The 14,319-nt window shown below is 38.8% G+C and overlaps 1 protein-coding gene across 1 annotated transcript in view; it reads right to left on the bottom strand.

Annotated features, from left to right (window-relative positions):
* LOC133206720 (cytochrome P450 7B1) overlaps positions 1-14,319 on the bottom strand; it is a 130,051-nt gene that overhangs the window by 21,189 nt on the left and 94,543 nt on the right. The window contains exon 2 of the mRNA XM_061342922.1: positions 968-1,104. Within this exon, the coding sequence (XP_061198906.1) occupies positions 968-1,104 (137 nt within the window). The remainder of the gene's footprint in view (positions 1-967; positions 1,105-14,319) is intronic.

Consider the following 14,319-nt stretch of genomic DNA (forward strand, 5'->3'; position numbering starts at 1 on the left):
TGAATGTAATTTCAAGCTACTGCATGAAATTACAAAGCACACTTTATACTTTACATTTTTATTTGAAACTCCCTAAAAATACAGGAACAGCTAGAACTGAGATAGACTTAACTCTAAAGTTGATCATTTGAACAAGTATGTCAGCATGTAAAGGGGAAAAAGTTCCATTACATACACCTACACTAATAAGAGTTTGCCTTTTTCTGAATAGAAGCAAATACTGGGTTTTAAATTGATTTTAGTTAAAAGCATATCTCTGTGTATATATATGTAAATTTACATATTAAGGTTTCATTCAAGATTCCAGTTTCATTCTATGTTTTCCTTCTACAGCTAAATGTCTACGTGAAATCACTCAAATGTTTGTATTCAAGCTAGTGTAGTAATACAGCTGTAAATACAGAAAGCAGCAAGGTTATATCATACTTTATTATATTGTTATTTTCAGCAAGCAAGATCAGAGTAAAAGGCTGGCAATGGGAAGTTTCTGTGTTCCAGTCCTGATTGTATCACTGAGTCAATGTGTCATTCATTCCCTTGTGTTCCTGTCAACCAGTTGTAAAATGTGTGAGAACATATTCTGCACTTTTTTTCTTGTTTTCTAAATTTAATCTGATATTTTTCTGTGCAGTGTCAAGATGATGCTAGTTCTCCCTTCTTTAAGAAAAAAATCCCCAAACAATACACAATTAAACGTGCTGGCAAAAGCTATGCTCATACATTACATGCCTACAAATTCTGTCAATATGCATATACACCTATAGCTGTACAGAAATCCACATGTTCATAATTATATCCTATAGATAATTATTATTCGTACAATACACGTGAATTTAAGTAATTTTTATTGGTCTATGCTACACAAAAATGGTTTTGAATAAAGAAGATTCTAAACTAAGCATCTGAATTAGTATTTAACTTCACCAATGTAAAAAAAAAAAAGGAGAAATACTAAAATATGTCTCACCAGCAATATGTACAGTGAAAATATCTCCAAGTTTCTTTTGCTGATCCAGTAAGAATTTGAAAGCATCTTTTCTAAAAATCAGAGCCTTCCCAAGGTAAGGGATCCAGCCATTTATTAGTGGGGGCTCTCCAGACTTCCTGTTAAAAACAGAAAAAAAATGATGAGGAATTAACTTTGGCATGAGAGCAACTCATCTTTTTATCTATTTATATATTACACTTAGAGCCACCATTTACATATATAATTCTTGCAATGTATAATATGTTGTACAGAAAGTTCTTCAGATATGATGGCAGGTTAAATCTAATCACACCTCTGAGCACAGAAGGCTCTGTGTGGTGATTAGGAAAAATAAGTGAGAGAAATTGAGATGCATTTAACTACAGGTCGTACAGTTATTACCATCAAGTTATGAACACAGAAAAATGACATTTGGTAGAAAGTCTCCCGGTAAAGAGTCATCTCATTTTCAATATTTGGCATGTCAGAGGAAGATGTATCAGAAGGCAATTATGACAGATTTAGGTAAATAGGACGCTGACAAACCACACAAAACAACTAGCCCTACAGATAATGTTTTAATAATTTCAGTTTAGCAGCACACAGAACAGCTACCATTCTAACGAAATCACTTCAAAATATAGAATAATAATAGAGGCTAAACATTTACCATAATAAATCTTAATCTCCGTACATTCATAGTCTCCTAAGGTAGAAATGTGCACGAACAGTTAAAGATTAAATTCTAGTGATGGTATTTGCATCCCAGTCTAAAAAAGCAGCCATGGTGTCTTGGTTACGTTTATGGAATACTGAAAAATACCTTTCCAGAATCTAGGAAGTTACATTTTTCTTTAAAAAGGAAAAAAGGTTCCCACACTTTTCTATTCCTGCCTGCAAGTAAATGTCTTTCCTTCATGCTGGTCTTTAGTTGCTTGAATCTGATTTACAACAAAGAAACATAGAGCGTGCTTGCTCTGGAAAAGATTAAAACAAATATTCACGAACAACTCTGCTGCTACATCCCATCTGTGAAGGTGACTTATACTACATGCAGTACAACTCATTCTGATTAAATACAAGATATTTACTAGCTTGGATCTAATCAAAGATCAAGGGATCACAAGCTTTACTACTATCATACACAGCATGGATTTTTATGTAGCTGGATTAACCCTATCATAGTCACATTCTCCCTTGAACTGCTGCAACAGAAATGAAAAAAAAAAAAAAAGGTAAACATCATAGGCTGTATTTGCATCTTATATTTTCCTTATTAAAATTTTCTGAACAAGAAATTAAAAGCCTGAGATTTGCTCTCTGATTTAAAAAGTTGCTATGATTTTAATATGTAGACAAACAGATGTGGCCAAACCAAGCTGCGTAACTCAATCTCTTAATTCAATTTAGCACTTATTTTGAATGTTGGTTTTCAAGAGCATCTTTCTGGTCCAAACACCACAGTCTCACAGTTGACAAGTTTGTCCATTCTTTTTTGTTTCTTTGGGTTTTGTGGCTTTGGGGTTTTGTTTGTTTTGTGGTAGGTTTTTTTAATTGTGGAGAAGGTGCAGCCCCTTTTTACAATACCTCCCATAAACCGCTGCATTATTCATCCTCTAGTGGTGGATGGATAATAAAAAGTGGTCCAAAAAACTTTGTGATGGTTAATTCTGTAATAGTGAATACAAGAAAAGGACTAATCTGAGATTACATGAAAAGGATCACCAGCCCTGGAAGCATAACAGCCAACTTGATACCCTCAATTATCCCTTCCAAGCCCATAAGGAATCTGGATGATTTACCCATATTTTTCACCCCCCAGACTACTAAATCCTGAGAGCAGCCACCTTTCACTTCCTAGTCTGGACACTACGCCCTGTAAGTAGTACCCTGACAAATATTTAGATGGTCTTTTTGTCATCTTCTAATTGAATGCATCTAATTTCACCCTCCATGTTCTGTCATTTGGTCAGAAGCTGTATTCTTCACAAGCTGTAGACCGGGTAAAAAGAAGGCAGCTCAGAAATCCAGGGGAAAATTAACTTAATGCTCCAAGTCTGTAGGATCACATCAGGGAGACATTTTGCTATTGTAAAGACGTGAGGGTCATCGTTCGCTTCAGACATGTTTAGCTCAGCAGCAATAAGCTTAATACTGTTAAACACTGTGTCAAGGCTATGCAGCTTTCAGAGGAAAATATACCACCAGTTCAACTTACGACCCACAGCAGACTGATAACAGAAATGTGTCTTCATTTCTAGCTTTCCTTCTCTTTGGAAGATGGAGGTCATCTCTATGACTTATCGATGTCTGCTAATACAAAGTGAAGAAAAGAGCACCTCGTATATTTTAGTGCCTCCCAAAATACAACGCTTCACTGCACAAACTCTTAAGCAGCTGACCCTGGCTTCTTGAAGGACTCTCACCTGCATCCCGGGTACCTCCAGAAGTTCTCATCAGCTTCAGAGGCTACACTGAACCATTAGAAAAGCCCACAGAAACTTTTATGGGTTAATCAATATGTTTGTGAACTTCAGCTCTTCACAGGCATTGGAAGATTTGATAATTAGGAAAAATATTGAAAATGTTAGTTACATATTTTTCATGACACAATATATAATGTTGTACCAAACGTAAAATAGAGCTAAGAAATATATAAGAGCAAAATCAAGTGTTTTGATGGCAATTTAAGATTGTAACTTCTTTAATCTAAAGCATTCAGAACGTCTTACCAGGTTACATTTTATTCAGAAGTCGTTTAACTGCTTAAATTTTAATTCACTTAACACACCTCATAATATTCCCAGGTCTTTTTGCTCTATGTTCCTATGCTTTTTATGGCTTGGACTGGCTTTGCTTGCATACAGGAATAAGTTTAGTTATCTGAGAAGCCGCTGTGAAGTCAGTAAGACTTAATGGACAAATTTCTCACATATGTAAGTGAATTTTACAAATAAAGCATCAGCAACATGTCCAATACAATCTATAAGTAGACAGATCAGTTACAAAGTGGAGGCAAAGCAACACATTTGTATCATCCATCATTGTTAAATGGATAATTTCAAATGGCATTATGCAAAAATCAGCTGGCTACAAATACAGCCCATAAATAGGATGAACAGATTTTGAAACCTAATTTTTCTTTGCTTTCACAGTGAAAAGATACTTTCTTGCTAGAAAGCAATACAGTTGCAATGTCTTCTCTACCAAATAAGCAAAGTTTTGGAGTTTGCACTTTCCTTGAGGTGAGATTTTTTTACCTCACTCAGAACACTGACTCAGGTGTGATTATTTAGCTCCTTAGGTAAGGTGGTATTAAAAAATGTGGATGTTGTACCTATAGCTCACTCATAGCAGCAGTGATGCAATAAAGCAGGAGAAAAATGGTCTACAACATCAATTATGTGAAAAAATAATTCAATATATATATATTTTAAAAAAATTTAAGGTCTGCAAACATTGTGCTTTCAATTACTGACAGGGAATTATTTGGGAAACACAAATAAGGTCATTTGTTAAGCTCTCTGCACATTTACTTTTTTGTTGTGTTTTTTTTTTTCTCAGTTGTAAGAAAATTCCCTAAAAATTTACAAGCAAACAGACTTTGCCAACATTATCTCTCATAGAAATATTATTGCTTTGCAAAAGCAATAAAGACTATTCTTTTGTTGGTTAAACCATTCAACATCACTGCAGTGTAGGACATTGGATCAGTGTAAACGAGAGGAGAATCCTTCTCATTTCACTGGTTATTTGTATTCCAAGGGAGCAGATGCCTTCCAAATTATGCAAAAATCCACAGCGCATCTTGTACTATAGCAGATGAACAGGTTAATTTTTCTTTTTGCACATAATAAATCATAAGTGCTTTAACACCCATAGTCGCATTTCATGAACATAAACCTTCTGTTTAATAATGTCTGTTTACAACTAGAATCAGACATACAGTAATCTCTTTCCTGGGATAAACATTAATCCAGATCTGTCTAGAAAAATTATACAATTCATTACCATAAGTAATCTCTATTGTGCCCTGTGCTTAACCTTCATCTTTTTTCCTGTCCTATAATCTTGCAAATCCACTGGTGGTGTATGATTGGCATCTGGTGTTAACGCAGCCTTCACTGCACACAGCACAGCTGAAGAAGCCCCACATCAACACATCACTCTGCAGGGTACAGCCGGTTCAGCTGACCGCTTCTCAGAAACTTTCACTAAAGGGAGAAAAACACCTGCAAGCCAGGGAGAAAAAGCTCTAACCGTAATATCATGTGCCACAGAGGGGTCATTTTCCATGCCAAGTCATTGTTACCTTCCACAAAAATTAAAGGTCTGATTTTCCCGTAACATCTCTGGCCAAATCATCACACACTGCTTCCAAGCTGGAACCCTCCATGCTGGGGGACTTTAAGGAATGGAAATGGATGGGTACAGAAGTAGAACAAAAGCTATTATGAACACGTCAAAGCAGTTTGAGATTATTCACAGGCCGACCACAATATTTAAGCAACAAGACATGACAGACACTGTCTTTCCAGGGGCTTATGAGCCCTCTAACTGTGAGGAAAAGAATGAGGCCAAAGGCTTCAACCCCAACAAAGGAAATCCCCAGAATGTGGTGTCTGGAGTGTCTTCTTGTATTATGAGAGAGCAAACACAGGAAAGTTAGGACAGGAGAAAGGCAGTAAGTCTATCTTCCTATGTCCTTTTAATTCAGCAGTTACAGTTTCCTCCAGACCTGCTCCCAGCACCAGTTGTTTTGTATCTATGAGGACATAAATATAAAAAATCTTCAAAGTATTTGTCCACAACACCATTTTTCAATACTTATAAAATGCCCCATCCAGATCACCTGCCTCAGTGACATCAAGAACTCCAAATTTTCCAGGCTGAACACATGCATTATGAAAAACTATTCCCTGCAGAACAAGCCAGTTGAGAGATTTAACAATACACAGTCTTCTACCTCTGAAATCTCAGCTCACATACTTCTTGCAGAGGTAAGGACCGGACGTTGCTCTGTCTGATCACTACTTGGGAGCTTATGCGGAATAAATGGATGCATCAGGCCAAGTCTTGACAGAGATGCAGACATGGATTGACTCAGTGAAGAAGAAACAAGAGCCCTGGGATGGAAAAAACTGCTGTTGACACCTGTACTTTTGCCTAGGTAAAGTGATTTGATTTCGTGCTGCAGTACTGATAGCCTCCTCTTTTTCGTTAGGCTAAAGATCACTCGTAAAAGAAAAAGGCTCAGGAAAAAATAGCAAATACACTGTTAAGCACCAGGAAAGAGGAGTTTATCTGCGCTCCCAAAAAGAGCAGTACAGCAAAGGCAGACTCTAGTGATAATGTGAGACAAACTGGGAGAAATGTTGACGAAAACAAACCAACCAAACAGTGAATTTTTGCAGTGATTTTTTTTTTCTCCCCCACAGAAAAATGCAATCCTTTAGTCGAAAGCTTTTCATGTCAAGAACCTTTGGGATTTAAAATGAAAATCCTTTCTTATTTTAAAATAAAAAATATTACAAGCTTTTTTGTTGCTGAGATCTCTAACCTGTGTTGCCATCCTCACAGGAGCTCTTCTTTTTTCTCTATTCCAGTAATTTCCTTTAGGTCATCCCCAAATATCCAAAAGATACCAGTACTCAACAACTCATTCAGAAGCTCTGAAATACTGCTCTCTAGGAAATTATATTACTTTGCAATTTTTTAGGCTAAATTATCTCAACAATTGTAGGTTGACATTGTACGTACATACAACGACACATCCATAAATTCAACCACTACTTGTAGTGACTGGCTGGGACATTGTCTAAAATTAAATACCATCGTGGGAAATTAATTTGAATAGTTTTAAAATGGAAACCCACTGCAAAAAACCTCTTGGCTCAAGTTGTATCTAATGCTGACAATTCCCAGAAAGGTCCTTTAGAAAATTTAATATAAAGTTTCTTAACACCCAACATAACAGTCATGGGAAGACAAGACTTGGGGAATGCAACAGTAATTCAGCAATATCAAAAATTAATATAAATTAAGTGCTTATGGCCCCATCCTTGAAATCCTACCTTACTTCTGCTCTGGGTGAGGTCAGTGAGAGCTGCCACAATTACTCAATGCTTTGCCCGACCAAGTCCAAGTTTGTTCTATTACATTTAAGTAACACAGATTTGAGATAATTTACCCATCCAAGGGCTTTCCCCCTCTTAATTTATATTTAATGGAAGAAAAATAGGCCAGAAAGGGATGATGAGAGGTTATTTATTCCATGCCTCATGTCCCAGGTAGGGTGCTGTGCACTGATATCTTGCCTCATATTTGCCTATGGTGTTCTGGAAGATGCTCAGTAATGGAGTCTCTACAGTCTCCTCAAGCAATCTGTCATTATCAGAAAGTTTCTTCTCACATCTAACCTTTATCTTCCTGTTCTACCTTAAGCCCACTACTTCTCATTCTGCCTGCAAAAAAATAAGAGAATAAATGACTCCCTTCACTTCTGCAGGAGCACTTAATATATTGAAAGGTACTTATCATCTTCTCCCTTAAGTCTCCTTTAGGTTAAATAACCTCAATTTCTTCCAGTATTTCCTTATAACGATTTTCTAGACCTCTATATACTTATGTCACTCCCCGTTCGATTTTCTTGTGTTAGCACACGCCCTGCTCTATGGCAGTGCTCTGCACTGAGTACAGCAGAGGAATTACCTCTCCCATCTCAAGGGTGACACACGTGGCTTTGCCTCCCAGCACAACCTCAGCTTTCTGTGCAAAATCACCTCTGTGACAAAAATCCAGCTTGGGAACCATTAGAGCCCTCAGCCTTTTTGCAGAGAAAAGACTGTGGTCCTGTCCAGATGCTGTTGGTTAGTCCTCTGTGTTTTCCAGTTTGCCATTTGCAATGCTAACTTCTCCTTTGCAGGATTGAAGCTGCTCCTCTTTTGGTATTATCCACAAACATAAACACTTATTTTCCTGTATTCATGTGAGAAGGATGAGATCAGAATATAAAGTCCACTGGTACTTCCTTTTACCACTATTTATGCTTGCACATCAACTGGCTTTACCTAAGAGAACCCAACAACTCCTCCCCAATATCCATCTCTTTCATAAGCCATTTCTGCACTTTCATATACTGCCTTGCTGCAATACATGTTAAAACTGTACACAGTAAGTAGCTCATAGCAGGAAATCATATTAACTGTCTGGCCTAGAAATGACAAGTGAAGTGTGGATAAGAATGTCAGCACTCCCCACAGAAATATATTCAAATAGGCAGAAATCATTCCTTACATAATAAGCAAACAAATAAATTCAGGAAATCTCAGAAACAGTGGTGGGACATTATCATGTTTAAAATACCGTGGTAACAAGGCAAGAGAGGGGAATGATAGATGGAAAGATATTGCTGCTTCTATGTGCAGCAACTGTGTTTTCTTTGAGTTTATTACATATAATTTAAGAGGGAAAATGTAAAAATCAAATATTTCCTGAAAAACTGTATGAATGCCAAATAATGAGGATATTTATTGGAATAAAAAGGTAATGAAAATAGCCCCTTCATTTTCATATAACTGAGCTGTCCAAAAGTTTGGTATCTTTTTAGGTTCTTTATCATCACTAGAGAGAAAAGGAGTGAAAAGGCTTTTTTTTTTTTTTTTTTTTCTGGTCTTTATTAGCAATACAGATAGGTTAAAGTTGTTCACTTAAAGCTGAAATTATATAATGAAGGAAGATAACTGACACTGTCACTAATTCATATATCACAGGAAAACAGCAACTGAGTACTGTACTTGGGTGAATATTTTAATGTCTGTAAGATGTACGTAGTATGAGTCGGTCTTCTTCTCTTCCAAAGTATTACACACACTTCCTCCCTAGATTCTCATTTTCCCTCTTTTCCTTGCAGTGCTGCAAGTCTATTGCACATGTTCTGACAAACAGTCCTGTAACTGGACTCTCCACTGCACATTCATTCTCTCCTGCTTCATCTCCCTCTGCCACCAGCCTAGGTTAACATTTCAGTTTCTATGTGATTTTACTTCTCTCAGGAGAAACTATAGGTGACTTATTTCAGCAGAAAGCATGTTGCAATATCAGCTCTTTATCTTTTGCTCCTCACAAGTCTCTCCTCTTTCCTAGATGTACTTCTGTGCTCTTTCTTCGCACATCTCCTCTTCCAAAACTTCCCCACTCTGTTTTCCATTCCACTTGTACCATTTCCCTCCTTCTCCTTCCCCTAGCTCTATTCTGGCTCTGCCCCTGCTTCCAGTAGAACACATGGGTATTTTTCAAGCCAGCCTTTCTTGTAGTTCACAGTTGTGTAAGTCCTATCCCTGCCTTATCAAGTCGCCACAAGTAGGGAGCAAAAATCCCTGACTGCTTGCAAATTTGTTTTCTTAGGGCTGGGTAGTGGCAATTTTCACGTCACCATGTGTATGAGCAGCACCCTTCTATAATTCATGCTTCCTGCTATGTAATGGCAGCCCATTAGTCTGAAGTAAGCGCATATGAAATGTAGTTTTTTACTAAGCATTCTTTGGTAGGGCTAGCCTGAAGCTAAACCTCTCATTATGAGGGAAGCTCTGAAGTATCTTTAAACAGCCTTATTTTTAAAGATTAAAAAAAAAAAATCTCAAATATATTTCCCACAAAACAGCTGCTCCTCAATTTTATTTAGCAGATATCAGAATGAAGACCGTTGCAGCCTTCTCAGCATGCCCACAGCTTTTCCTAGGAAAGGACTAACGAGAGGGATGGTTGTGCCGTCTCCTTCCCGGATGGATTTACAGAGCAGTATGCAGCCACCTGCAGCCCATGCGGACACCCTGTGAGCTGGGCTATGCATCTCACAAGCGATCTCTGCCCAAACTCCCCCTGGGGTGCTCTCATCTGCTTTTCCCTCTCCTGAGCCTGAAACTCTGCTGAGTCCTTAACAGATTTAATATGTATCAGTATAAGAGCTTCAGTGTATTGCCTGAAAACAATGGTTTGATGCTTGGAAAATATATTCCTTTAATTGGTCTGCAGCTGCCCTTTTTAAATATTTATGTAAACTCTATTGTGTTCAAGGGCATAAGGGTTAAACCCTTAAATGAGGCTCTTGGCCTTCTGTTTCTGTGAGTTCTCTGGAATGTACAACATCCTTGTCACTTTCAGGTAACCTAATTAATTCCAGTTTTAGGTAAATCAAGAATACATTTTCATTCTGCAGCCATGGAAAGTAAAATATTATTAATTGAAGATCATAAGATGGAACAGTAACTGGGACATTGTAGGTCTGAACATGTTTTAAATCCCTCTGCTGTGAAAGATAGAGTAGAAAATATAAATACAATTCTCAATTTTTTTTTAATTAAATTGAGTAAATGTCAACTTGGGGACTGTAATCAGAGATATTACAATTGCAAATGAATACTTGTTTCATTGTTTTCCTAAGCTGTTTCCTGCACAAAGTAATACTTGGATTATGATACAATCATATTTCTGAATAGTCCAAGACTTGCTTGTCCTAGATCTATTGAAATATATACTTTTTTTCTTTCCCCAAAATACAGATACTGCACAATTGCACAATTTCATAGAATCACAGAATTGCTAAGGTTGGAAAAGACCTTAAAGATCAAGCCCAAATGGTAACCTAGCACTGCCAAGTCCACCACTAAACCACGTTCCTAAGTGCCACATCTACACATCTTTCAAACACCTCTAAGGATGGTGTCTTAATCACTTCCCTGGGCTGCCTGTTCCTACACTTGACAACCCTTTTGGCAAAGAAATTTTTCCTAATATCCAGTCTAAACTTCCTCTGGTGCAGCTTGAGGCCATTTCCTCTTTTCCTGTCACTTGCTGTTTGAGAGAAGAGATCAACAACTACCTTGCTACAACCTCCTTTCAGGTAGTCGTAGAGAGCAGTAAGGTCTGAGTCTCCTTTTCTCCAGGCTAAACAACCCCAGTTCCCTCAGCTGCTCTTCGTAAGACTTGTGTTCCAGATCCTTCTCTAGCTTCGTTGCCCTTCTCTGGACCTGCTTCAGCACCTCAATATCTCTCTAGTAGTGAGGGGCACAAAACTGAACACCGCACTCAAGATGCAGCCTCACCAGTGCTAAGTATAGGGGCATGATCACTGCCCTGGCCCTGCTTGCCACACTATTTCTGACACAAGCCAGGATGCTGTTGGCCTTCTTGGCTGCCTGGGCACCCTGATGGCTCATATTCATCAAGCTGTTGACCAACACCCCAGGTTCTTTTCAGCCAGGCAGCTTTCCAGCTGTAGTGTTGCCTGGGGTTGTTGTGGTCCAAATGAAGGACCTAGCACTGAACCTCATACAATTGGCTTCTGTCCATTGATCCAGCCTGTCCAGATCCCTCTGTAGAGCCTTTCTACACTCAAGCAAATAAATACTTCCACCCAACTCGGTGCTGTTTGCAGACTTACTGAGGGTTCACTTGATCCTCTCATCCAGATCATTGATAAAGGTATTAAACAGAACAGGCCACAGTACTGAGCCCTGGGGAACACCACTTGTCATCAGCAACAAATTCGATTTAACTCTGACTGCCACCACACTTTGGACTCGGCCATCCAGCCAATTTTTTACCCAGCAAAGAGTGCACCCATCCAAACCATGAGCGGTCAGTTTCTCCAGGAGAATTATGTGGGAAATGGCATCAAAAGCTTCATTAAAGTCTAAGTAGTCAACCTCCACAGCCTTTCTCTTGTCTGCTAAGCGGGTGACCTTGTCATAGAAGGACATCAGGTTGTTCAAGCACAACCTGCCTTTCATAAAGTCATGCTGATCAGCTGTGATCACCTGGTTGTCGTCAAGGTGCTCTGTCACTAAGCAGAGGGGTTCCTCTACCTGGGCACACCTCCCCAGGGGTGCTCACCGCTCCATACTGGTGTAAGAGGCAGGCACAGCCCACAGCCAGACTCCTGGGCGGCAGCATGCTCCCGCCGGAGCTCTGTCTGGGTAGCTGCATCAGCCATGGTGGGTGCAGATCTTAGAGAACCCATGGCTTTCTGCTGGGTGGATGCCACTGTTCCCTGGCTGAGCAGGCAAGGGCTCAGCACCCCTCCTGCAGGTTCTTCTGCACAGACTGCCACACCACACCATCTGCTTGCCCAGGTCCCATTGGCCACTGTGATGTGAGCCACAGGCTCCTGCCAGCTCTCTGGGCTTCCCGAGTTCAGGAAATCCCACTGTGCACTGCACAGGAGTGTTCCAGTGCCAGTCGTGCCTGCACTGAAGCTACTCAGCTCAGCAACTGAATAATTTCCAACTTTGGTTCAAGGGTATAGGAGAGATCTAAACTCCCTGGTGTTGGCAACAGTAATTTCCATTTTCCATCAAGTAAAAGGCTTGAATTTGAAAATTAGGAATTTTATTAAATAAATGTTCAAGATTTTCCAACCAGCTATTCCAACCAAGCACTATTATACTTGTTTTGAAGCCCAACAGAATTAAATGCTAAATCCCAAACAGTAGATAAGGCAGCTGTCTATACACAGAACATAAAGTTCATGGAAGCATCAAGGCTTCATGAAATCTTAAAAGCGTAAACCATTTCTATTGGGGAGATAATGAGCTTTACAGGTTCTAATGAAAAGAAAGTGGATGCAGCCTGGCAGAGACAAAGGTTTAGGACACCTCATCCATGCTAATATTACTGCATAGGAATGAAGGCAAGCTTGGGACCATGGCCAAGTGGCTCACCCATTCATCATTCTCCCTGCTGAAACGCCTCCGAGACTGGCTGCACAGCCACTCATCTCGTACAGAAAGCTGTAGGTGGGGGCGTTTTAGAATACACTCAAGGGTGCTCTCTCAGGTGACTGGCTACTTGATCTGCCAGCTAGCTGATTGGCACCTCAAATTTTGTCATTTGACTAATGCTGAAGAGACAAAGCAGCTCAGATTTCTTCCTAGAAGGACCTTAATATTGCTTGCCAAAAGACAGTTGGATATGTAGGAAGTCTGAAAATCCGCTAACTGAAGTTGCCAGTAAAGTTGATGAAATTCTGAGTCTTGTGAATGCCTAGACCCTCCTGGGGTAAGCCACCTCAGATAACTCCTAGATGCAACTTGCAATGGTATTTCCATCTGTATGTCTGAATCCTGAAGCATGTACTTCCCATTTTCCCAGTATTTGAGTATTTCAAATTCAGTCAGATTTAGGAATTTTTATTTGATTCAGCTGAAAGCCAGTGTCCTACAAGTACAACGGACTTCTATTATACCAAAGGGTGGATATCAACACCATCATAAACTGATGGAGAAATGTGCAAAATATGGACTCACTGAAGTCAATGCTAGTAGACTGATGTCATGTTTTAAGCCTAATTCAGACTAATTGTGAAAAGACTTCCTGTCATGCGCTGCTCTGAGAAGTCACATCTGGGATGTGTCTGGAATTTCATATTAAGATCCATAAGCTGTCCCGTTATTCATGAACAACTGGTGACATCATACAAATGAGGAGTGGATCAAAGGGTGCATTGGCCATGTTGAATTTTGCTTTGAGAGTAGGCAGGAATCCTGAACAACAGTTTCTCCTAGCTGTAGGTCTACTTTGGTATAAACTTGAGTCTTTACAGAAGGAGCTTATGTTCTCCATCACCAGTAATTGTTCCATTTATATGCTGTATTATGTACCTTTGGCTTTATTACTTTCCAATTAGAAAGAAAAATCATAAGGAAATGAAAATTAGAAATGAAAGGTTATCAGCAAAAAATTTTAACATTCCAATTCCAAGCATTTGCACTGTTCTCATCCAATGTAGCCTTCTGTTAATGATACTACTGTCATTTTACTGACAACCCTAAACAGCTTTATTCTCTTTTCTAATTAGGAGACAAAGCTGATTATGTCAATCTATGAACTGACATCTGAGTGCTTTTGTTATAATGTAAGAAGCAATGAATATGACTATTGTTATGCTAAAACAAAAACTTGGGAATTTTAACAGGAAAACCCAAGATAGCAAACTATATAATGGCTAAATTAAAACAGATTCTTCCTATTCATGCAAAATGCACGTGTGATTATATTATATAATGAAATGAAGACACTGTGTGAGAAATTAATTTCCAGTAATAGAAAACATAAAGCAACAATGATACATAAAATGCCTGACTAAAATATGTGAGGAGAAATCATCAGATCATAAAATATCTCAAACAAATAAACGACAGACTAAGCCATCAATCCTCAAGGAAAAATTAAGCTATTAATCCAAAATGCTTGCATGTCAAGACATGATTTCAGCTCCATCCTGCTGCTAAATCAAAGATACCTGCTCAGCAGACTGTCCCATGCAAAGGAATCTGGAAGCATTCTCCAGTACT

This window comes from Neopsephotus bourkii, unplaced genomic scaffold (assembly GCF_033783945.1).
Source record: "Neopsephotus bourkii isolate Nb327-2 ecotype Australia unplaced genomic scaffold, CSIRO-AGI_Nbou_v1 NB_1820, whole genome shotgun sequence".
NCBI lineage: Eukaryota > Metazoa > Chordata > Aves > Psittaciformes > Psittacidae > Neopsephotus > Neopsephotus bourkii.